The sequence below is a fragment of the Aulostomus chinensis genome, chromosome 11, assembly GCF_037954235.1.
Source record: "Aulostomus chinensis isolate RoL2024-O1b breed Wild chromosome 11, RoL_Achi_v1.0, whole genome shotgun sequence".
NCBI lineage: Eukaryota > Metazoa > Chordata > Actinopteri > Syngnathiformes > Aulostomidae > Aulostomus > Aulostomus chinensis.
In genome coordinates, this window is record NC_141330.1 from 5,879,097 (window position 1) to 5,903,948 (window position 24,852).

Below are 24,852 nucleotides of genomic sequence, written 5' to 3' on the forward strand. Positions count from 1 at the left end.
GAGAGAAAGTAGTGACTTGAGATCAGTAAACGATGGAGGTGAGCTGTGGATGGATTGTTATTGCAGATGCACACCTGAAGTGCAGGAATATCATCATAAAAGTTCATCATAAAAGTAGGTTATGCAGTTAAATATTACTGAAAGACAATAAAGTTTAACAAATCAATGAGATTGATAGCATTTCAACTTAAATGTTCAATAAAATGTGGAAGTTCTTGGTTGAAATCGACCTTTTTTTATCGCTATCTTCTATGAATACTCAGTTTTTGTCACCACACGTGTTAACATGGTCGAAACTGAATCCTCACCACTGTTGGTAGCTGTTGCTAATTTTCTGTGGCAGGATTGGATTATTGATTTTTATAAAAGCAATATTAAATGCCTTGATGGATTTTGTGTGCTATGACATTTTAGTGTGCTTCTGGCCAGCGGGGAGAAATGGTTGAATTTGAATTGTTCTTTGAAATCATCCACGGTAGTTCCTGGGTAGTTGGCCTGATGTTCAAATGCAGAGCCCAGGGTAGAGGATCACATACGTTAGCGACTCGTAGTGGTGGGTTAGCTGTCATGACTGCACTTTATCATGTCTCAAAAAAGAAAAAGAAATGTTTTGGACGTGGCACGCTGTGCTTTTCAACTCCCCAGCACACTAAGCTGTCAATTCAGATGTGATTTTTTTTTTTTTTTTTTTCCATGTATGTGGACCCTTTCTGGGCTTCAGCATTAGGAGGCCTATTGTTCAGTGTGTCAGCATAAATGATTCATAATGGATGTGTACATACTGTCTACATGTTACACCACCAGTCAGTTTTTTATTTGATTGTAAGTTTAGTGTCTGGATGTATCTGTGTGGTCCAGACAAGCCTCTTTTTATTCAGCCCCATTAATCAGGATCTTTTTTAGTCCAGGACCTCTCTTCACAGTTAAAGCTGGGGTTTGCTTGAAGCTGTTGTCCCATGAGTCGCTAATTATGCGGAGTCTCAACAGTCTGCTGACTGTCTGGGATCTGTGGGACCTCTTCTTGTGCAATGTCCTCCAGTTTCCAAGAAACTTTGAAGTCTGGTTTTTCTGGCTTCCTTTTTGTTCCCCTTTATTTTTAACTATGATGCAATGTACAACTACAGCGAACTATTATCCAAATAGTGGTACTGTGGGTTCAGTAACAGTCTTTTCCAACATGCTTTCATACACACGGGTGCCTTGTAAGTCATCAACAAAAGTTTGGTTTGCTGTAGGAATTGTTTGCATCAACCTTCACGCTTCATGTACTTCCATTGCTGCAGAAATGTGGCCATTTGTTAACCTCGGTGATCCCTGAAAAATCAATTTTATAACTTGGAAAATGACATTGTTTTTCATGCTTCCTTGACTTAAAATTTTTTTCTTTGTTTTTAACCTCCGACCTTTTTTTTTTACAAGTTAATTTTTTTTGTCCTGGACTTCAACTGCTTCAATTTCTATAAAAAAATGAATAAATAAATAAAACGAAACGAGAAAAAGGAGCGTTCTAAATTTTTTGACTGTTAGTGTTTGCTCAGTGTCAACACTGGATAGTGCATAAATAAATCTTTTTCCTCTCATAAAAGATGCTGCTGAGTCCCAAAGGAGGTGAAGCATTAATCTATAGGTTAGGGGTCTTCACGAACAGAAAGCTGTTGTTTTGACTGTTCTTTCTATTTCATCTTCCTGTCAGCTTCTTTTCTATACTCTTGAAAATACTTTCTAATGATGGTAAAATACGGTTTTTGATGTTTTAATTCACTCACATACCAGCAAGTCTTTCACATCATAGAGCTATTTCAAATTAATTATGATGTCGTTTGTTAACACAAGGGTTGTTGTTGTTTTTTTCTCTTCTTAGCTCCTGTATGTTCTCTACCAGATCATCACTTTTGGTGTCAGCTGATTAGAAACAAGGACCAGAAATTCAACTAATTTTCAAGGAGAGACAGTTTAAAACTAGATTAATGTGGAATTTCTGCAGGTGAAAGTACTTCAGTGCAATAGAGTTTCAAAATGTGTTGGTTCAGACATAATATTTTTTTTTCGCTGACATCAGCACATTTTTAGAAAGCGCATCAAATCACAAGCTGCAATAGATAAAGCAGATTATAACAGGGGTGGCGCACCATATAAATCCATGACTTCTGCAAAAAAGCGAATCTAGGGACAAATTGAACAACATATATTGATTGTAAAATCTCATGTAGGACTTGTGTTTTCCGTGGAATTTATTCCTCTAATTATCAGCATATTCATCATCTTTGTTCTTTTGTCTAACAGCATCTGACTGAGGTGAGCCAGGCATGATTATGCCTTGCAGGAGGGTTGTTTCAGTCTCAGGGGGTTGATTTTTATTCCTTTACTTTCAAACTCCTCGGGAAATGTAGGGAACAAACATCTGGCTAATGTTCTGTCGGGTCATTTGCAGATGAAGTCGGTGCTGATGCAGTTTGGGGGGACGATAATGAGACGGCTTGTAAAAAGGTTGGGAAATACACGTTTTGGAAAGCAAACTCCTCGTGACACGTTCACTCTTTCACTTGGTGAAAATGTATGAAAAATAATGTGCTGCATTAGTGTGAAGAGGAAAAAAAGAGGATACGTTACACGGATTTCATGGATTGATACTTTAAAGGCTTTTTTAGAGATGGGAGATGTGGTATAGTCTATTTTTTCACTTGATTCATTTCTTTATCTGCTTTTTTTTTGTCAAGGATGATGTGACAACAGCGCATGTTTGATTATTAATATTTCAACATATTTCTCAGGAAGATGGCCATGGCTTTGTTCCCATTTCCTCTGTGTCTTATTGGCTGTTAAGTGTCAGACACTTGAAAAATTAATTGTTTACCACATTTGTTTTCTTTGCTGTGCTTATAGACGATTGCAGAACTTTAATACACACAAGGCCGGAGTGTAGATGTTGCAATTTTTGCAGTACCTATGTGTGTAGGTATATGCAATAGGAATGTTTGCCGTCTTCACATGCTTGTGCAGGCACAGCAGTAAAATTGTTTTTGCAGCTCATTCACACATGAGGGAGAGGCGAGCCAGAGATCATTTTCAGTGCTCCACATGAAGGAGCATTAATCCAATTCATACAGCTCCGAGGAGACGGCTCTCTAATAACTTATGGTGACTTAGAAATTTGTTTATGTTTGTAACAGTGCACTGAAAGATTAATAACCTCCACAATAGGAGTTATACAACCCCCTCAGTGGGGAAAAATACAATAAGAAAGCACACGAGAAACTGATGTTTGGAGATAAATGAGAGGCAAATTAGCCACTGGCATTGTATTTAATTACACATTACTTCTGTCACAGCTTTAGTTATGCCCCCGATTTCCTCATATTCCTTGATAGCCTCAGGCTTCGGTAAAACAGCTTCATCAGGAGCGTGAGCCAGCGGATTCATCAGTGGCTCCGTTCGCCAGTGCTGACATCAACGTACAGCTCAGCTTCGCCCCGAGTCACTGGCTTTATGCTTGTTTCCTTCTCAAAAAGATGACAGATGAATTCATCTTTACCTCTCCTCTCTCTCTCTTTTCTTGATTCTCTGTAGTTTTGTGCATGTCATCCACAAGACCGCTGTCACTTCTGCTCAGCTGCAAAGATTAAATGGGTTCTCCATCGATTGCTTCTTTCTACCACACCAGCCTCTCCAAAGAAATACCAAAAGCATGTCATCACCCCGGCTGAAATAGAGGCGGGTGAATAGGGAGGGAGACTTTTCTTTAAAGTTGTGTATATTTTTAACTTAGAGGACCACTTTGCCCAAGATGATGAAGAGAGCAACTGGGCAGCACGTAAGCAAGACTATCATACTGTCGGGAGAATGAGAGAGGTGCTTTTCTGCAATAGAGCAGCTCACTGACATCAGCACCAGAAGCGTAAGTGTCCTCCAGCTTCCATCTGGTGTGAAACAAGGAAGCAAATAATTTTAGCTCACAAAGCAAAATGACGTCAACCGACCTTATTCCGAGTAAAGTATTTCACCATCTTTTCATAAGTGTCTATGAAGTAGAAAAGTGGAAATATGCTGTGTTATTCCCTTTACAATAAACGATAAAAAATCTACATCAACCAGAACTTGCTGGACTCTTTGCAGGGCTACTCCCAGGCCACTCGTAACCGAAACAAACTGCTTTCTACTGCACAATTCCCGGAGCAAAATCCTTTTTCTTGCCAAGTGTAGCTAAGATTGACCAGATGTCTATGTTCGTGCAGCACAATGATCAATAATGCAAAACCTGCGAGTGGCCTTGCCTAATGTTACCTTCTGACCATGCAAATGGTTTTTCATCAAGATACAGTCAATCAAGATCGATCCAATGTAGTGACAGCAACATGATAGAAAAACTACACGGCTGTGATTTATTTCTAAGTGACCTGAGGAGGCACTGCGGGGGTTCTGCGCGGACCCTCGATCAAACGTACAGATGCTACTTGCTGTCATTGACCAGATTCCCACAGCAGCAGTGACTGGCCGTTGAATTGATGAGAGCTTTTATTCAGAGGGTAACTCCTGTAGGCAACGACAGTCACCAGGTAGCACGTGTAAGCAGCCCAGAAGCAGCCTCTCTCCCCTTGTTAACATCACAACAATCCGATAACACCGTTTTTGGGTCAATGCCTCATCTTGTCAACCTACCGCAGTGCAGTGATGTTTGAATAGTTGCCATGCGATCAGGTGAGTTTATTTTGCCGATACCTCCCTTTGAATAAGAGAGACAAATGACTTTTTCTCTAAATGCAGAGAAATGTTCTTGACGAAAACACATTTTGTGTGAGCCATCAAAATTTAATTTATTCTAACTGTAAATAGCAGGGTAATTACAAGCGCCAATATTAAATTATAACTGACAGAACATTTGATTGGAAATAATCTTTCTAGAATGTTTCCAGAATGTCAGCTTTAACAACACGTTTGGTCTTTGAGCACCGGCAGGACGACAAGGTCAAGTTAATCCGAATACGCAGAATAATACATAGAGACAGTACATCATGCTTAATTACTACCACTGCTCTTGCTTTCTGCTCTAATGTAAATATTCAAGCAGTGTGCATTATTCATTCTTATTCATGTAGCCTGAAGAGACAGAAAAGTAAAAACAAAATTATGCAGAAAAAAAAGAGGTGGACATGACCGATATCAGGATGAAGTACAGAAAGAGAATCGCTGTATTTAATGGGCGATTCATAATTATCTCCTTCTGTGTGTGCATTAGTAATCGGATTTGAGCCTGATTTGTCCACTGCTTTAATTTTATTAATTGGGTCTCAGTTCAAATGTAGCCCAAATTCAACAAAATGTTTTTTTTAGCTAAATCCCCAAAATAAAATGTAAATGTATTTGCATTTCTACCCACTGCTGTTACATTGATATTTTCTGACTACTGGTGTCGTTCCTCCATTTTACAGACCTGCACTCTTTGTTCCATTTCCTCATTTCTTTTGTTCATATCATAGATTGTATAAATGTGTTAAAAAAAAAGAAAACTTTCCTCGAAGGAGATCAGGAATCAGATCAGATCCATCGTGACAGCACAGATCAATGTTGCCCTCTTGGCAGGCTGAAACTGAGGGCCGTTCATGCGCTGAGCGCGTGCTCCGGGTGGTGAGGGAGTTACTGACATGGGTGTGGCCTCGCGTGACCTCTCAGAGTAGTTTGCATCCCCCCCGAGCAGCAAACAGGGAAGCTGACATTTTGTCCAGGGCCTCTCCCGGGAGAGTGGCTGTTACACACAGATGTGTTGACTCAAATAAGGGTTTGACGTGGGGTAGCTCAGGTCAGTCTTTTAGCGTCCACTGACAACAAACCTTTGCCTTGGATTTAATCAGTAGATCAGTCTGAGTCTAGATTTTATGTGTGTTAAGCGCCATGTCCTCCTCTGTCTAGGATTCCTCAAGTCCTTTCCGAGCATCGCAGTCTGTCATTACCCCAAGCTGGCCAGGAAGGCCCTGGTTGCCAGACCTGACTCAGATGATACTGACCCACAGCTTTGGCATCAAACCAAACGGGTCTGTCTGGAAGAGACTGTAGGAGACTTTCCACAAGTCAATGTTTGAGCTCGCACTTGAGCTCGTTAGGTCACTCAGGTGGGGACGAGGTTTTCTCAGGCTATGGTTTGAGCATGAAAGCTGACCCAGGAGCGTGTTTCACTTGGACCAGGGCAAAGCAGCCAGTACAATTAAGGTTTATGCCTGAGTTATTTCAGCAAATTTATGGAGGTACTGATGGCTAACTGTCAGGTTGGCTTCCTTTAGTGTGCCAGTTTCTGAGGGGAGCAGTTAATGGCATCACTACCATTTAGTGGCAAGAAGGGCATCAATTGAAACATCTGTAGCTCTTCACTGGCACACAGGGCACATCTTGCCGTGAAAAGCAGTGGAAGGTTTCTCTGTTTCAAGTGCAGAATACAACGTAGTTCAAACAACACCAGAGCAGGAAAAATGTGTCATCTGGCAGACTTTTGCCATGAGCAGGGAGCTCTGGGTGGGGGCGAAATAGAGAAAAGTTAAACAATGTTCATTTGCATACACAACTCATATTGAAATGACACAAAGACTGGTTGAAAACGTTCCCTTCAAAGGCCTAGGTCTGAGCTGAGGTTGAATGTCGGCCACAGGCTCTCCAGCACAGCTGTAGCCAAACATAACTGGCACGGCGACTGTGTGCAGGAGCTAGCGGTGCCGAGTCACAGCAGTGGAGCAACAATGGCAAAAGCCTCTGTGCTTCAGAATGCAAATGAGCCCCATCTACAGCTGTAAGGATGGCTGTGGGCACTGCCAGGCGGAATCCAACTGCGTACAGAAATGCACAAACACATAACACAAAAACACACACATTGGCAAACGTGCAGTAAATGGATTTGCACAATGCAAATACACATATGCACATTTATTCTTACTGTCCCTCTCTTTCACGCTCACACACCGATGCTTACTTCGTATGTACTTATCAGCGTCTCAGTGCACTGCACCATGCTTCCCTCCCTCCTTTTCCCCCCCTCTTCTCCCATTCCGTCCCTCAGAAGCTCCCTCCTAAGCAGGTGTCTGCTGATTTTTGTTCCCTCAGGTGATTCTCTTTTGTTCTTAGCAGCCAGTACTGCTGCTGTGAATTATCCTGACATCACCCTTCTCCTGGGGTCTGGCACTCACACACCCACACCCCGCCCCTGACTCTTTTTCCTACTTTTTCACTGCGCCCTGCACCTCCATCCTTCCCTCCCTGCCTCCTTTCATCCTCACTCTCTTTCCTCCCCTGTGGTGCAGGTAGTGAGGATGAGCTGCCCATTGGTTGAACGCATCACAACATCAGCCCACACACACACACACACACGCATCCATCAAGAAACACACACGCTGATATATGGACTCGCACACACTCAGACACGTTCACTGAAGCACACACGCCACTAAATATTCAGACATGTATGAATTCATGGAAGCACATATTTGCTTAGATGTAAGCCAGGTGCTCTTGAAACAGCTCATTCCAGTCATACACTTAGTTGCATTAATTGAGCTTTAAGTGTGTTTGTGCAAAAATGTTGCAGCTCCCCTGTAGCCAAAATTGTTCCCTCTTGTTTTGCTGTTTGCAAAAGGCACAAAGAATGACTTATTTCAGATTGCTCATTACCATGGTGGCTTCAGACAGAGGCTAATGGTCCTCCATTCAGTCATCACAATTAACTGGTCTTATTACTGAATATGTTACATATTTTGCACATTTCCACAGAAATATGTTGTCAATATGAACTGAATGGTAGGGGGGAAATTAATAAGATAATCAGCTGTGCTTCCATAAAGACTTAGCCAGAAAAAAAAGAAACAATCTAAACAAAAGCTAATTGAGATCTCTTATTCAGCTCCTCATTGACTTGGGACTTTATTCAACATTCACACATTTTTTAGCACATCATCTTTTTGTATTTAGTGGAAATTACATGATTTCAGCTCTTTCAGTGCAGGTTAATGTCCAAACTCTATTTTTCTCATTAGTCCTACTTTTCAAGTGTGTCATAAATGACCGTTGGCAGCTTATACTGCCCGGTCATCCATTTCACACACGTACTGACCAACACTCAACTGACTTTTTGATACCTCGTTCATTTTGACTCCACTTTAAAGCCAATGGTGCTATCGAAAATAAATGCTCCCGTGCTATTACACTCTTTTGTCTCCCGTCACTATGGCCTGGTAATTGCTGTTTTTATAGGAGCTCTCTTAGAGGCTCAAGTGTAAACTATAGGGTAAGCCTCGCTACTGTGTTGGAAGCTTAACCGCTCGGCCACAGTAATTCAGCATCATGGTTTTATATACCTCTTTCTGTAATGATAATTTTCTGTTTTTTTGGTTTTTTTTTTTGCTTTCACAACTGTTATCTGAATAGATTATTCCAAACTTAACATGATTTTAAATCTTTTTTGGAGGCTTCGGGTTGGTTTTGTGTGTTCCACCTGATGCGAGGCTGACCAAAGCCGAGCACGCAAGCCAAGACTGGCTTCAAGATGGCCACTGAGTGAAGAACAATGATAGGCTTAACAGTAAAAATAAATAAATAGAAAAAAAATGAATTAAAAAAAATCATTAAGACACTAGAAATCACTGGTTTGTGAGTGGAAAAATTGATCTGTGCTGTCATATATATTCATATTCCAAAAATGAACGTCACAGTCACTGAAACATATTGCTAAATTATTATTCAACTGAAGCTTAGATGGTAGAATTTGGGATCTTGGTGGCATGTTGCAATTTATCAACAAATCACTTTTGCATTTGGCTTGCAGCCCCCCATTAAATTTCACTTTTGGCCCTAAATGGGGGGGGGAGCACAGTTACTCTAAGTACTGATGAGTAATGTAATGCTTCAAGAAACATCAGAATGTGCCTGGAATAAGTCAGGGAGAGACAATTGATAGCATACAGATATAAAGGTTTTAAATAAGACAGATGAATTCAAAATGTTTGTTCAGAACTTTCCTGGAGCCACTAGATATGCCTGATTTATACAAATTTGTATCATGCTATCTAGTAAAACAGACATGAATAGTAATGATATGCTAATAATTCAGCCTATCCATCTAATGTACTTGTTTGTTTCAGCAGCGTAACTCTAAACCGGGAATTTACAAGTCTGATTTCCTTCGGTGTCACAGAGGGCATCAACTTATATGACTTATCTATTCATTTTTGTTGCATATAAATTCTATTACTGCCAGCGAATACTTGATTTTGAATCAGTATTTTAAGAATCTCTTTTATTGTTGTGACAACACTTGCCCACAAATCTGTCAAATTACCCGTGCACAGGGTGTATTTAGGAGAGTCTACAGGGTCTTGTGTAAGGCGTGTGTGTGTGTGTGTGTGTGTGTGTGTGTACACTGGGAGAGGAAGTAACAGTTTAACTACTGTATTGATTTCAAGAGTGCTAAGGGGTTTAGGCGTCAGTCCAAGGAAAATGGGGGGGTAAAAGAAAGCGGACTGGGGCTCGTTTCTGGTTTTAACGTGCTCAGCTTTTCTCCTCAGCCACGCTTGATTCAATGGTAAAGATCTGTGGCTGCCCATTGAAGTTGTACAACTGCTGCATTGAGTACTGTATGACTCTGTGCACTCTGCAGTGCTCTATTGATTGATGTGTGAAGAGGGATTAGTGGGTGGGAGGGAGACCAAGGAAAATGGAGGGAGGGCGAGGAGATGCTGGGTGGGAGGTAGGGCGGGCTGGGCAGAGTGACCAGAGGCACAGAATTGTGAATGCAGCATGTGTACAATAAAACAGGGCAGATGTCACATCTTTGGTAAGACCAAGTTCAACACCCAAGGGTGATTTCTTTTGATATTCTTCTGAGATTAAGCTGTAATAGCTGTTATGTGTATCAGAATAGATTGAATATGGAGGCCCTGTACAATGTAACCTTGAATGACAAGCTATTAAATCTTCACCCAACCTTCCTGAGAACACTTGTTTTAAGCATTCCACCACATTCCTCAGTCATGAAAAAATATCTTTGGTCCGAAAGGGGAAAAATGACATTACCAGACAGATTCAAAACAATTCATTCACTGTGACTTCTCTGACATTTCTTAGATTTCCTGTCAAGTGGATTCCTGCCGACATCCATTCTGCTTCACTAGCAATTGTGAAAAGCGTGCGACCTGTATATCCATCTTGTTGTGTTGTTTGAGCGAAGCATCCAGGTGGTTTCTCACTCTCTCACTCTGCCCATCACTCTCTTGCTGCCCTCCCATTGCTCGGTCCCTGACAGGTGGTGCTGAGGGTGGAAGGAGCCAGGAGGGGTGTCAGGATTGCATCGATAGGGAGTAGAAGGCCTGAAAGACTAGTGAAGTGAAAAAAAGAGGAGGGAGCCTAAGAGACTGGGCTTCAGAGAGGTGGTGGACATGATGGTGGTTTTTGTCTGTCCAGAGTTAATGGGATCAGAAGAGGGAGAGAAAGGGATATCTGTGCGGTTAATGTTTAATCCTCCACCCCCAACCTCTTGTCTCCTGCCTGAGGCTCCCTGAATCAGATAATCCTTGGGCTGCCGCTCTTTATCATCAAGGTGTCGGAGGGAAGTGCCTCTGTAAATATTTAATTGACTGCAGCATGCCGGTGTTAATTATGCGGGTGTATCTTTCTGTTGCTTTGCTCTCTGCCCTGCAATACAGGACTTTGTCCTCACACTTTTTTGTCCTCCTGAAGATTTTCTGCACTGACACTTAATACTACTGCTTCTACATCTGTAAAACTACTACTCCACTCTCCATGACTTCTCTTTTCTAGACCTCAGCCCACCTCTGCTTTCACTACTTCCTTCTCACCTTGTGCTCTCCCTCCTTCCATTTTCCAAAACAAATCAGCTTTTGTTAAAATGGATTGTTGTCTCTGGCTTATTATACCATCTTCCGTTTTACATCGTGACGCCACTCATGCTTTCAAAAGTAGTGTTCCCTGCTCTCGGTTTATTTGATCGTCAAGGGCAATGCAAAATAGATGAGCAGTACAAAGGCAGCCTTGCAAGGACTGCACGGGCTAAAGTTGTACAGCTCAATAGAGCTCTACTCGCAAGTGTCTGCCAGTAGCAAGTGCAATTACAAACAGGCGCATGTAAAAGTCAAGAGAATACAAATCACATGTCTCGTGGCTACTGAGCAAGCAGCCTTGCAATGCTTTTACAGACAAAAGACACAATGCAGGAGAGAGAAAACACAGTGCCACAAGTGAAAGGAATTATGTGAATGTCTATCTACGGGCCAGCAAAACAAAAGGTTATTCTCAGATGAGCAAAACAAATCTGTTTTTGCAAGCTTTATAAGTGGCAAAGGAAGGCCTCGGGCAGGTGAATGAATGGTCTGCTAACTCACTTTTCCTGTGTGTAATCCCTCAGACACATCCATAAAATTTTATTCTCTTAAAAACTGCCAGAAAAATCTCAACATAAGGCTCAAAACTGTGTGCAGACAAATGTTTGTGGGTGGTCATTTGGACAGTGTAGCAGTGTGTAAATCTGCGACTGTGTTTGCATGTATGGTGTGGAGGTGGGGGTTGGTTTGTGTGCCAAACAAGCAGGTCACCGCAAGGACAAGACATACCAGTGGCTAGTACAGACTGTAGCTCCTCAACAGTGAGCAGGAAAATTGAATATGCCAGAGGCCAGTGTCCTGAGATACACAGCATTCACCACCAACCCTGGTCCACATAGTTATTTTATAAGCTAGAGTGGTTGTGTGTACATTCTCAAAAACCAAGTGGGACAGGTTCTAGGATCAAAAATCGATAGGCGGCTAAAACAAGGAGTACTGACAAACTAAATAAACCAAAGCTGCTTTTAAATAAATACTACTGGTCTTCCATGTGTCGTGCAGGCTGGCTCAGAGGGCCTGCATGTTTCTGGAATCCAACCCATTTTGTGTAGTTACATTAATTCAATTAGCTCTGAAGACAAAGTGACCTGTTTCTTTAAAGTTGTAGTGGTCCTGGAGTGGACCCCTGAATCCCCCCGGTGGGTGTAGTGCACCGGCCTACATAATGAGCCGCAGGGGGGCGCAGAGAAGAAGGAGAATTTAAGATAGCAATCAATACAGACAAAAGAATCTCAGAAATTGAATTTGACATCTGAAGAATGTCTTTTGGCCCTGCAAACTTGTTTTAACCGTTTCATCCTGTCAGACATGTTTACGTCGGTAGCAATTAGATTAATTGTCTGAACTGCTAAATAATATGGATGGCATCAAAGGAGGGGAGATTCATGCTGCCACAAAGTTAAATGAGGTTTACATTTTGTTGGTTTACACCCAGAACGCCCACTCTCTTATAATGAGATGCTGCAGTCGCACATTTTGTAGATGTGGAAGACTTAACCGTTTTCTGCCTGACTGTATACAACAGGATTTTATGGCAACAGAATTTCAAGGTTTACTCTCTTCTCAGACACTTAGATTCAAATTGACAACTATAGCTAATATTACAACACATCATTTATCAATAAAATATAACATGCTGAACAGTGAATTAAAAATGAATGCTTCTGTCAAGCCATGTTTCAACAGAATAGCAGAATTGAGACAGCACTCAGAAAAATGCATATTCCAAGGAGGCTCGATGGATACAGAATATGAATGCAAATCATGAAAATCTACTCATAATTTTTTAAACAATATCCAACATGATGGTTAATGGTCAACGGTCTTGGAGATTCAACCTCCAAATGTCAGTCACTTGTTTCTGATATATTTGCTCCAAATTTCCTCGAAATTTCTAGCTGTTACTTCATTAGATCTCCTGCTATTGAGCAATAAACAAACCCACCGAAGTGATCATGCAGCCGTCTAATTGAGGGAGGGGAAATATCCATGGAAAATAACACGTTTAAATAGATGTCCTATGAATGCATCGTTTTGCACTTTTAATCTTTGCTAGGCAAGTACACTGGCTGAAGAAGTTCTAAACTTTTACAAAAGATTGTCACATGTGATGGCAGCAGGTGAGCCCAGGGAAGAGATGAACTGCATCAAAGTAAGAAAAATAAAAGAAAAAGTAACTGAACTGAGAGCCTTGGTGGGGAAGCACAAAAGGCTGAAGGAGCTATGTGTCATTCTGAACAGAGGATCTGACAGAGATGGAAAGAAATCCGTCCATCCATTTTCTATACAGCTTATCCGTTAAGGGTCACGGGGCTAGAGCCTATCCCTGCTGACACTGGGCGAGAGACGACCCGTCGGTTGCTCGACAGCCACTCTACCACCAAGCCATTCTGCCGCTTTGGAAAGAAATCCATCCATTTTCTACTGCTTATCCTGTTAAGGTCCACAGGGGGCGGGGCCTATCCCAGCAGCCTTTTGGCGAGAGGCGGGGTTCACCCTGGACTGGTCACCAGTCCATGCAGGGCCAACACATAAAGACAGACAACCATTCACACTCACAGCTACACCTACGGTCAATTTAGAGCATCAAATTAGCCTCGTCCCCATTTGCATGTCTTTGGGAGGAAGCCAGAGGATCCTGAGAGAACCCACGCAGGCACAGGGAGAACATGCAGACTCCACACAGAAAGATCCCATGCCCAAGCCAGGGCTCGAACCCAGAACCTTCTTTCTGTGACAGCGACAGTGCTAACCACTGCACCGCCGTGCCACCCTGAAAAGAAATCATCAAACTAAAATCCAAGTGAAGTAATCACAGAACAAGAGACAGGTGCAGAACATGAGGGCAGACTGATTGACTGATGAGACTCAGCTGAACACAAGTAAAACAAGAAAATACACAAGAGGGAAATACATCTCAAAATACACCAACATCATAGGCGCACTCAAAAATCCACCCTCAAATCCAACAGAACATTAAAGTCCAGAGCTAAAAAAGCAAACAGTCGAGACGGGACTGTGGCAAAGATTGCTTTTCTTTTCCCAAATCTGTGCATGTTTTCACAGTTGTTTCCGTTTATTCGGATCCACTTTATGTGCAAGAGTAAATTTACAGCTAGCTCTCGGCATATAAGCAGTTCCTGAGCGGCTGGGTACTGATTTATGTATGCAATGTTGACAAGTGTTGCTTTGTCTGCAAGTGGAAAAAAAGACCACGAACCCCAGTAACCCTAAAATATTTTTTCCTCAAATACTGATGCTCGATATGTCATTTTTTTGTGTGGTTTTTTTTTTTTTTTTATAGTTGATTACTATATTCTGTGCTTGACAAAGCAAAACCAAAACTGGGTTTCAAAGTAAGTGATAGGCCAAAAACGGTTATATAATGTGATGTGTGCATGCATGCATCGGGTAGTGTGGATGTTAAGTATCTATGTGTGTTTGAACCGGTGTTCCCTTGTGTCTCTATGCAGTCACATTTGTATTTTTGGTGTGAAAGACTCTTTTCTGTGTTCGTTGCCGCAGTCTTCTGGGGCAAACCTTCCTCCCTACAGATTTGGCTCACGACGAGTGTGTGATAGCATGTCTGTGATTGGTCCTGTGATTTGTTCGGAGGTGTGTGCTGAATGTGTTGACCTGGTTATCATGTTGTGCAGCAGAGACAGCATGGTACAGGTTTTGGAATGTGAGGTGCCAATCGAGCTGTGAAAATGAGAATTGGGTAGGGAACTGGGAATAGCGCCTCGCTGGTTTGTAACCTTCGCAGTGTTGTTTGGGGTATTCATTGTGTAGACACACATCAGTCATTCAATCAAAATTGTGTGTCCTGTTTCTGTCACAGTGGTAGGAGTTTTTCTGCGTGTGTGTGACTGTGTGAGTCTGCGTTTTCATATATGGGGTAGTGTGTATTTATGACAGCATGTCACACCCGTCTCCAAGCCCCAAGCCCTGAAACTGAATTGAATTAACCTAAATAAAGTGTGGTGTGTGTAGAGAACAGAACACTTGAAAGGGAACAGCTGAGGGCTAAGGACTGTCTGAGTCCACGACAGGAGGCACAAGCAGCGATGCCATGCAACATTACGCTATAGTCAAAAACCCCTAGATAAACAAAAGCTTGTGACAGTTTTAGAGCAGCGGACACAATGGCTAATGTGCTGAACTACACCCCTCCCCCCAAAGCTTTCAGAGAAAGAGATGGAGCCAGTTGTGTGATCCTTGGCCAGCCTAGATAGCGCGGAAGTAGCAGCGGCGCCCATTAATGCGATTACAGCGTTTAGCCTGAGATTTTCAGGGCCACTTTTCTTTTGAGGAGTTATTGGTTTGTCCTCTTTACTCACTCTGCATCAGTATGTCAGTTGTATACACACACACACACACACACACACACACACTCAAACACACACTTATGGCCAGGTCACCTGCGCTGTTTCTGTCTGCATTTACACAAGTACACGTACTGTATATTATTATGCACACATGAATACACACCTGAATATATTTACTAACACATATCCACACAGATTTGACACCCACAAACATTCAGATGAAGCAAAATGGCATAATAACATTTTATATAGAAGATGATCAATTATTTTAGCTGACAGCTCAAGGTGGGGACTGGAGTCTGAGACTTGGACTTGAGACTTGTCTTGGACTCAGGCTTTGGGAATCTTTATTTAAAACCCTTTTAACATTAAGGAAAAATCTGCCAACTCAATGTCATCCCATCTTACTTAGATCCCAGATACCTGAAAATGCACTCGAATAGGTCAGCCACTCGATAGTAAGGTTAGCAAACATGTACTGCTGGGGTTCTCAACATTTCCTGACAAGGCATCCGTACTTGAGAGGGCTGGGGCCTGTAAAAAATGTCCCAAATTATTTTAAGCTAATAAATTCAATTCTCATCTTTTCTGTTTCTTTTCATTGATTTTTAAAGCACTAATAGTGAGATTAATATTACATAAAGGGCGGCACGGTGGTGCAGTGGTCAGCACTGTCGCCTCACAGCAAGAAGGTTCTGGATTTGAGCCCCGGCTCCAGCACAGGATCTTTCTGTGTGGAGTCTGCATGTTCTCCCTGTTCCTGCGTGGGTTCTCTCTGGTACTCCAGCTTCCTCCCACAGTCCAAAGACATCAAGAGAGGACGAGGCTGATTGATACTCTAAATTGACCGTAGGTGTGTCTGTGAGTGTGAATGGTTGTCTGTCTCTATGTGTTGGCCCTGCGATAGACTGGTGACCTGTTCAGGATGAACCCCGCCTCTCGCCTGAAGGCTGCTGGGATAGGCTCCAGCCCCTCCGCGACCTTTAACAGGAATAAGCGGAAGAAAATGGACGGACGGATGGATGGATATTACATAACTTGATGTGGTCGTGTAATATTTTTAGATCAACATTCTGACATAATTTACCATGTAAAAAGTTTAGCTTCAACTCACCCTGAGCTGTGGAGCCCAGCCCATGCCGGGAGACACTGAGCCACCGTATACATTATCTTGCTACAAGCACTGTGGGACGTGAACTTGACTTAAGTGGGTGGTGAGACGCGAGACATGACTTGGACATGCAAGAAAGCATCTCTGCTTCCCAGCGCTTGATGGCGCATTGTAATTCTGAATCCCCTCTCTTGACACCTTTAATTTAAACCCCACATTTCCTCTCATTTAGTGAAGCATTGCTATCAGTTCAGGTTCCATCTCTAAGCGGATGTGTGTAACACGTATTTGACTCTATGTGCGTATTTAACAAAGCTTGAGGTGCTTCGTAGCTCCTGATTGCAGCGCCTTGGTTTCATAAAGTCCCCATTTATTAAACCTCAAGGCTAGACCGCAGCAAAACCCTATTGATATATTGAGGTCACGGTGAAGGCAGAGGCAGAAAGAGATTGTCTGAGATAAAGGGAGCGTACAAGCTCAAGTATCTAGTGTTGTGCTGCAATTTGGCATATTTGAGATGGACAGAGCCAGGTGTCTTACTGGGAGCGGCCTGCCTCAGCAGGCAATCTCACTGCCAGCGTATGACGACTTCTTTCTTTATTTGCAGTCCAGCCAAGTTCAGAAAAAATAATTCCAAACTTCAGCTTCACCTGAGTGTCCAACACTGCTCAGAGAGGCAAAGTCTCTATTTTCTCTTTAACTAATGTGTGTCTGCTCTTATGTGTGTTTGAAATTGATGTTTGTGCTTTTGTAAGCATGTGTTTCTGCTCCTCTGCGTGTGTGTGTGTGTGTGTGTGTGTGTGTGTATTGGTAGGCAGGATGAGCATCCCTTCTGTTACTGTCCCTTCATTTCACGCTCCGGCGGCTCCACATGAATCCTTTTCCTTCGGCTCATTATCAGTGCTGTTCAATGAACGCACATCCCACCAGAATGCAGGGTAAAACCAAATCATTATTCAAGTACAGGGGTCAATGCAGACATTTTGATGCTTTTTGTTTAGTAAATCTATTACTTTCCCTTCAGAACTAAGTACGCTGGATGGAGCGTCCATCCCCACCCAACCTGCTTCGGTGAGGTGGTGCATCTTCAATCACCTGACCTGAGATTAATGAACACTAGCGGAACGTCTGCTGCCATTTTGGGATCCTCACCTGACTCCTATTTTTCTTGGCAGGTTCCAGTGTGCGTGGAGCAGAATTCGGACACCTGCCGGACAACATTACAGTTTTGGAAGGAGAAAGCGTCACTTTGAGGTAACTTTTGATCCTACAGCTGCACCTACTAATTGCATGAAAAACATGTTTGCTCCCCCCACACACACTTGTCATGTCAAATTAATCACCTATTCGGTGTCACATAACTTCAATTAGGCCTCCCACATTGTGCCATATTTTTCCAGCTCTGCCCGTTCCACAGTTAATTGAATAATAATACCTGTCAGGTGGTTCTGAAGCCGTCCAGTCTGTCAACAGTCACCTTTTTATGTTCGTTTATTTTATTCTAGATTTAAGATTAGACAAGGCTGAGCCCTTTGTGTTTCTTGCTCGTGCCCAAGAAAAGATTGATCCATGGCCCTGAACATCTGACCCAGAATGCCCCCTATGACAGGGGGCCTGGACAACGCACAGGTCATCATCTGCATGCAAACACATCTGCGTAGCTGAGAGTAACAATGTGAGAGCTCCCTGGCTACCAACAGTGCTAAAAACAGCTAACCTGTTTATTTCCCCTTGTGTGGACGTGACTCGGCTCAGCAGGCCACTCAGCAGCGAAAAAATCCAAGTCAGCATATCTTTCATTACTTTTAAGTCCAAACCTCTGCAGAACAAATTCTTCTTTCAGGTCCTTTTTTTTTTTTTTACTTGAAAGAATTGGGCCGTCACATCACTTTGGCAAAATCAAAAACGTTATTTCAAAGACAAGAACAGCTCCATCAATATTTGTTAACTTCAACAAAACACTCAAAGTTTGAAATCAAAGAAGAGAGATGCTGATCTATAATGTCATCAAGACGCCTAGCCTGAAGCTGCTCTATTGATGCGGTGGAAAAGTCAAATCTATAGAAAGTATTTGGGCATTTGCACACCTAAACTTCTCGACTGAAGGAATCTGTTTGATGTATCTGAGCTTTTTGTCGTAACTCTCGTAATTTTCTCTCTCCCTCTCTCTGAACAGATGGCCACTGCTTTATGCTTTTGCCTTTTATTCCCGTACTTCTCAACTTTTTGTATTTTGAAAAGAAAACTATTACTTTCTTTGGTCCCTTTACATAAGTCACATAAGTCTAAAAGTTGTGACAAGTTCAACTAAAGGCTGGTTATTCCTTCTTAGCTTGTTGTTACTTCCACCAAGGAGATTATGTTTTCGGTTCTGCTTATCTGTGTCTGTCTGTCAGCAGGATTATGTGAAAACTACCATTCCAATTTTGACTTTGTGGCGGGGTGGAGCAAGGGACAAGGAGAAGACATTTAGGGATGAAACCATTTAACACAGTCATTGTCTTCTTTTCTTTTCTGTTTTTTTTTTTTTTTTCAAAGGCCTTGGCGAAGGTCTGCACTCTGCAGGTGCACTTTGTGTTTTTCAGTGCTGTCTAGATCCAGAAGGGGGGGGGGGGGGGGGGCGGGGATTATTCAGTGACTCATAAGAAAATGCCACAATGATTAGACCAAAGATTTAAAGCTTGAACTTGATTTTGGTGTAGAGATATATTTTCCTGTTTTGCTGTTAACAATCTTGTGACGTATAAGGTTTGCCTTTTTTGAGCGGTCTGGTTGAGAGGAACGTATTCACGTCATACAGTTTTTGCTGTATAAGGTAAATTCCTGGGTTAGATTTCATCGTGGTACCGTCCTATCTCATAAACAGCCATCTACAGTAGCATGTATGTGATGGAATGTGCGCGTACATTTGGTCTGCGCCAGGCAGCCAATGGTTGACAAACACAATACTAAGAGGCTTTATAAATAAACTCCATTTTCATGTAAAATCACTTTTGCCCAAGTGGCACACAAGTAATTGTGCTATGCTTGAGACAATACTGTTTGATGCGGCCCATTAAGATGAAGCACATTTGATGCTATTATGGTGCTCATTTCCTCTGGGCTTGTAGTCCTGTAGCAACATCAACAGTGCAGAAGTGATTAATTTTAGAAATAGATTAATAGAGCATTTGCACACAGATAATGGTTTTATGAGGGAATTATTTATTTATTTCATTTTCCACCAAACTGCTCCCTCTCTGTCAGAGCGACTGTGGGACCCTCAGGTCCTGTCAACTCCAACATCAGCCTGGTAGCCCATTTGTTAAAACCTGCCAAGCTTTTGTGGTTAATACGTGTTGTAGTGTGGCTGCTACCTATTTGGCAGGTGATCTGAGGTCTCCTTCATCAGTGATATTCATCCAGGTCATATCAATTAAACATGAGTACTACAGAGGCATGTCCTCAGGTGAAGCTGGGTAAGGACATCTAGTGGCCAAGATAAGAACTGAAGTCATACTTTAGATCTCTTCTTCCTGCCTTGAAGCGTGCCACCACATTTTGGATTAGCAATAGTGATTTGCGGAGCTTTAATAAAAAAATATACATATATTTTACTTTGAGTCAGTACCGTCTCCACACATTTAGAGACTGCAGCCATTCCTAAACATATGGTCTCCTTGAATGTACCCTGGAACGCTTACAAGATTTAGTTGTCATCTTGAAGCCATAATTAAGAGAAGATAAAAGTATTTGTGTGCCTTTTTCACTTAAAAGCTTATTTTCTGTTATCAACTTAAGCCAAACTCTATGTAGTTTTATTTGTTTTGATTGGGCTATATTAATACGTATATGTTAACTCGTTATCTAAAAAAGTACAGATGGATGACGAATCAAAGGAAAGATTTGAAATAAATGATTTGTATAAATGTTGAAGCTTCTATCATTTAATAGCCATGCTAATGATACGCTGTTCACGGTCACTCTTTTTCTACCTGATTCAACACCTTTGGGAGATTTTGGACCAGCGTGTTAGTTCACATCCCTCCATCATAACACTGAGAGAAGTGTTAGTTGGGGGGAGAAGGGAGTCCCATTCCTACAGCGAACTTGAAGCAAACCAAGCAAAACTGTTTTGGTGGTTCATAGATATTCACCACTGAACTCAATAAAACCCTTCAGGTTTTAATTATTCCACAGAGTGAACATAAACATTTGGTGATTCTGTTATGCTCCAAGATGCTGGAGCAGTCTTACAGAAGAGCTGAAAATGTAGGTGTTTTTATTATATTAAAAACCTTTAGCTTTATATGGTGGCTTTTTAAGTCGTGGTTTACAATTGAATGGTTCTATTTCTTATTTTATTTCTCTGTGTTTTAATCAATATTTTGTTGTCTATTCTACCTTATTATTTCATTATCTGCTTATTTTGTGCAGTATTCCATAATTTCATTTCTCTTATCATTTTTTTTTTGGGGTGTATTTCATCAATATTTTTTCTATCCCAACAGAACCTCCTTTGTTTTCAATTGATGTATTTGCTTTTAAGTTTTTGGTGTTCATCAGTATTTTTAATTTTTAACATCCTACCTTTTTCCAATCACCTGCAAAGAACTTTGGTTTGCAATTCATTTTGTTTGAAATATTCTGTGAAAAAAAACTTTGATTGATTGATCCAAATTCGTTTTTCCTTTGACATCACCTGTTTGTATTCTACATGTGCACCGACCTATTTTTCCGAGCTCTTCAGATATACTGCCAATAATAATCTCGACACCTCTGAGCATTAACGCCTTTGAAATGAACCCAAAACACAACAAATGCTAATTTTAGCTTGTGTTCTCTCACAGATGTAGGATCGATGAGGAGGTGACCCACAAGGCCTGGCTGAACCGGTCCAACATCCTGTTCACAGGAACAGACAAGTGGTCGCTGGACAAACGTGTGACGCTGGTCAACAGCAACAACAGTGACTTCTCCATCCACATCGACAAGGTGCAAGTCACTGACGAGGGGCCCTACACCTGCACCTTCCAAGCCAATAACAAGCCCCGCATCGCCCACGTCTACCTCATCGTCCAAGGTCAGCAGCAGTGTAGAGACAACAAAGTCTGTCCTCCTCATTTCCCTGAGTTACGGGAATCTGTGTGTTTGACATCTGCTCAATGGCTTGTTATCCTGAATCTTAGGTCATCAAAATTTAGAGATGTCTATTGGGTGTGAATGATGTTTGAGGCAATTATAGTTTTACATTTACACAGTTATTTTCCAGAGCTCCTTTTGTCTTCGAAGCGTGCTAAGATTTATGGTTAATAAGTTAGCAGATATTATTTTTGTGGTGTTTAAAGGCTGGTATTTAAGAAAGCAATTGTATAGTTATGCCTCTCAAAAGATGAGTGTGTGCGGGTGTCTGTGGGTGTGTGTGTGTGTGTATTTCAAGTAAAGATAAGCTAGCAGGTGACAGATGAACACAAAGTCAGTTGCATCCTCTGGTGCCATGAGAGAGTTGAGTCAGAGCCCATTTTTTAATTCCACACAGTCTGTTCGGGTTGTTGCTATAAACATGAGGTTAGGCTGATTAGATGGATGAGGAGGTGAGTGAAGGAGATGAGGTGCGGGGGGGGGGGGGGGGTTGCCCAAATGCTAGACTAAATAACTGACTTGGTGTTACTTATCAAGTCAGCGGCTAAGCCGATGATACTTTGACTGACGTGGCGCAGAACTGTTAGGAGGATGGATATCTTCTCCACCTATATGTATCATTTTTTTATGGACAGTTTTGGATTATTGGTTGCAGATTGCAAAATTTTAACAGGATATACAGCATCTCACTCCAATAAAAGCATTCGGCCAGGCTTCCAGCTCACAGGTGGCAGAGAGAAGTGCTTACTAACAGAATTTTCAAATCACACTGCATCCAAACAAACATTCTTGTCTGCAGGGTCCAAATCTTGGCACAGATGACCATATACACCTTAGTTGTGTGCAATTTCAGCCTTAGCTTGATATCACACAAAATAATTACACCCCCCGAGTCAGTGCATCGAGCAAGAGCACTTTCACCACCACTCCAATCTGTGTGTTATCACGGCAAGTATTCAACTTCTGCAAGCTAGAAAAAAAAGGGCCCTCAGTTGATGTCTTGCAAAAAAAAAAAAAAAAGCAATCTCAGGGCCAAGCTCATTAAGTACAATGATAATGGGCAATTTAAATTCAAGGGCCATCTTGTTATCAATTTAACTACATGCATAGTGCAACGACATTTTGAGTTTAGGACATAACAATATTCAGGGGGTGGTCATTCACTTACAAGGAGAAGACAAAAATTCTCCAGCAACCACTTTTACAATGTCATTCTTTACTTTAAAGATCAAATTAGATTTGATGTCTGAAGAAAAGATGTTGATACCCATTTGCAGCACTTTAAAATTCAGTGCATTTTAAGTAGACGGTCAAACATATCGTCGCACAGTTCACTAAGCTCTCAGGGATAGATCATTAATCGGCTGATTGCCTTTCTGTCTGAGCAATTTGCATCATTCTTTAAATACTGAAAAAGGCTGTGAGGATGTTTTTATGGCTAATTTCATTTTAAAAAGAGGGAATTTTGAAGATTCATTCTTGTTTTTCAGTGCCAGCCAGAATCGTCAACATCTCCACGGATGTGTCGGTGAACGAGGGAGAGAATGTAAACCTCTATTGTCTGGCAGTGGGCCGGCCAGAGCCCAGCGTCACCTGGAAAGACCAGAAATGTAAGCTACCCTGTCTTGTTTGCTTGTCTTCAGATCCGGAGATCTCTTGTTCACAGCTTCACCTTTATCTCCCTGTCTTCACACTCAATCCATAACCCTATTCCGCCTCCAAACGTCTGCATTTTTTTCCTCCTTTCAGCCTCAAGACTGATCAGCATTCAGCTCATGTTCATATCTTTATCCCCTTTTCCTGTGTCATCATCCTTAAAGCCAGCTGCTTAGTCTGTCCCCATCTTACATTCATACTCCCGTATTTTCCCTGTGTCCCAATGTTTTGTCCCAAATAACCACCCATTATGTGTAATTATCCCCACTGCGCCACCCATAATGATCAGCATCTGTCTTCATCCACCCTGTCAACCAGCATCAGGATGCCAACTGATGCTAACAGCCGCGTTTGGCTTTAAATCAGCTATTTTTAGCTCCGATCAGTGTGGTAAATCGGAACTAGTTCAGGGTGGTCGGGATGCACAGCGTGATAGATGGAGTCAAATTGCGTCAATTTGATCAGAACAGCATTTATTCCCTGTTCCCATCTGTCACTACTAATGTTCAAATTACACAGCGGCTCAGGATTCTGTGGTTTTAAAGTTGTGTTCCTCTCCTACCTTGTTACTATGTCAAAGATCACTGAGTAGCTGCATATTTCATGTTTTACGCATCACAGCCTGGGTGGTAGATTTTTGGACTCTCCTGTCATCAGCATGCAGTAAAGGAGAAAAACATGAATTACTGTGACAAATTTCATCCTTGATGGACCAAATCTGCTTCTTGCTGCCAGCACGTTGCTCAGGAGCACGGACAGTGACCTCCTGCAGCAGCATGCGTCTCCTCGAGGAGCTCTGTGACCCCCTTTTCTTCTTGTTTGTGTTATGTATTGTTTTCTATCTGGATTCCAATCAGCTCCTACACATGGAAACAGCTTCTCTTTCTTTAGTGTAATTGCAAAATACATTAAATGTGCAGAGTGTAATACAGTAGTCTCAACTATTGCCAAACTATGTTGGACTGAGCTTTTGTCACATAGGGAGGTAATATTTCCAACTTTTCCAGAATAGAGTGGCCAATATGACAGAATGAGTCCAAAAACCTGCAAATAAGAATTATTGATCGTCCAGTTCCCTTGTCTCAGACCTCAGCTTAAGATGATATTGTATTTTGTTACAAGGCCTAAATACCACAGTCGCGACATTTGATGTTTTTATCCATCCGTCCATTTTCTACCGCTTATCCTGTTAAGGGTCTCGGGGGGGGCCTGAAGCCTATCCCGGCTGCCTTTGGGGGAGAGGCGGGGTTGATGTCTTATGTCTTAAAAAAGATTGCTGGTCACAAGTGGCTAAACGTGACCGCAGAAGTTGTCGCTGGCATTAAACGTCACATTATCAAACATGTAGAAGAAATGCAGAGTTTAAGTGTGGTGTTGAAGTCATGCGTCAGCGGCAAAGTTTGTTTACAGCCTAACATTAGCTTTTTAACGTGTTGGTTTATGCTTATCATCTTCATGACAGTCTCATAAATGTTTGTTCGCCTGAGTTTATTGCAATAATCCTAAACCCAATGTAAAAATCCTATTGGCTTATTGATGAGGGGAATTCATGGCGACTCCAGCAAAAACACGTCATCCCTGCTGCACTTTATTTTGAAATAAAATAACTACCTCTTTGTGTCAGTGTCAAATGTCTCGTTGAAACTTTTTCCTCCTAAACACTGGTCCATGTGTTTGTAGCTTGCAGTTGCAGCAAATGCAGAACAATGACAAGCAACAATAAATAGGTCAGTGTGAACAACTCCTGAACATGTTGTAATTATACTGT

General features: G+C 41.8%; 1 protein-coding gene across 2 annotated transcripts in view; it reads left to right on the plus strand.

Moving 5' to 3' along the window:
* Positions 1-24,852, plus strand: part of iglon5 (IgLON family member 5) — a 134,309-nt gene that overhangs the window by 89,865 nt on the left and 19,592 nt on the right. For both annotated transcript variants that reach the window (XM_086217966.1, XM_086217967.1), the window contains 3 exons: positions 17,483-17,561; positions 21,137-21,369; positions 22,919-23,038. In XM_086217966.1, the coding sequence (XP_086074092.1) occupies positions 17,483-17,561; positions 21,137-21,369; positions 22,919-23,038 (432 nt within the window). The remainder of the gene's footprint in view (positions 1-17,482; positions 17,562-21,136; positions 21,370-22,918; positions 23,039-24,852) is intronic.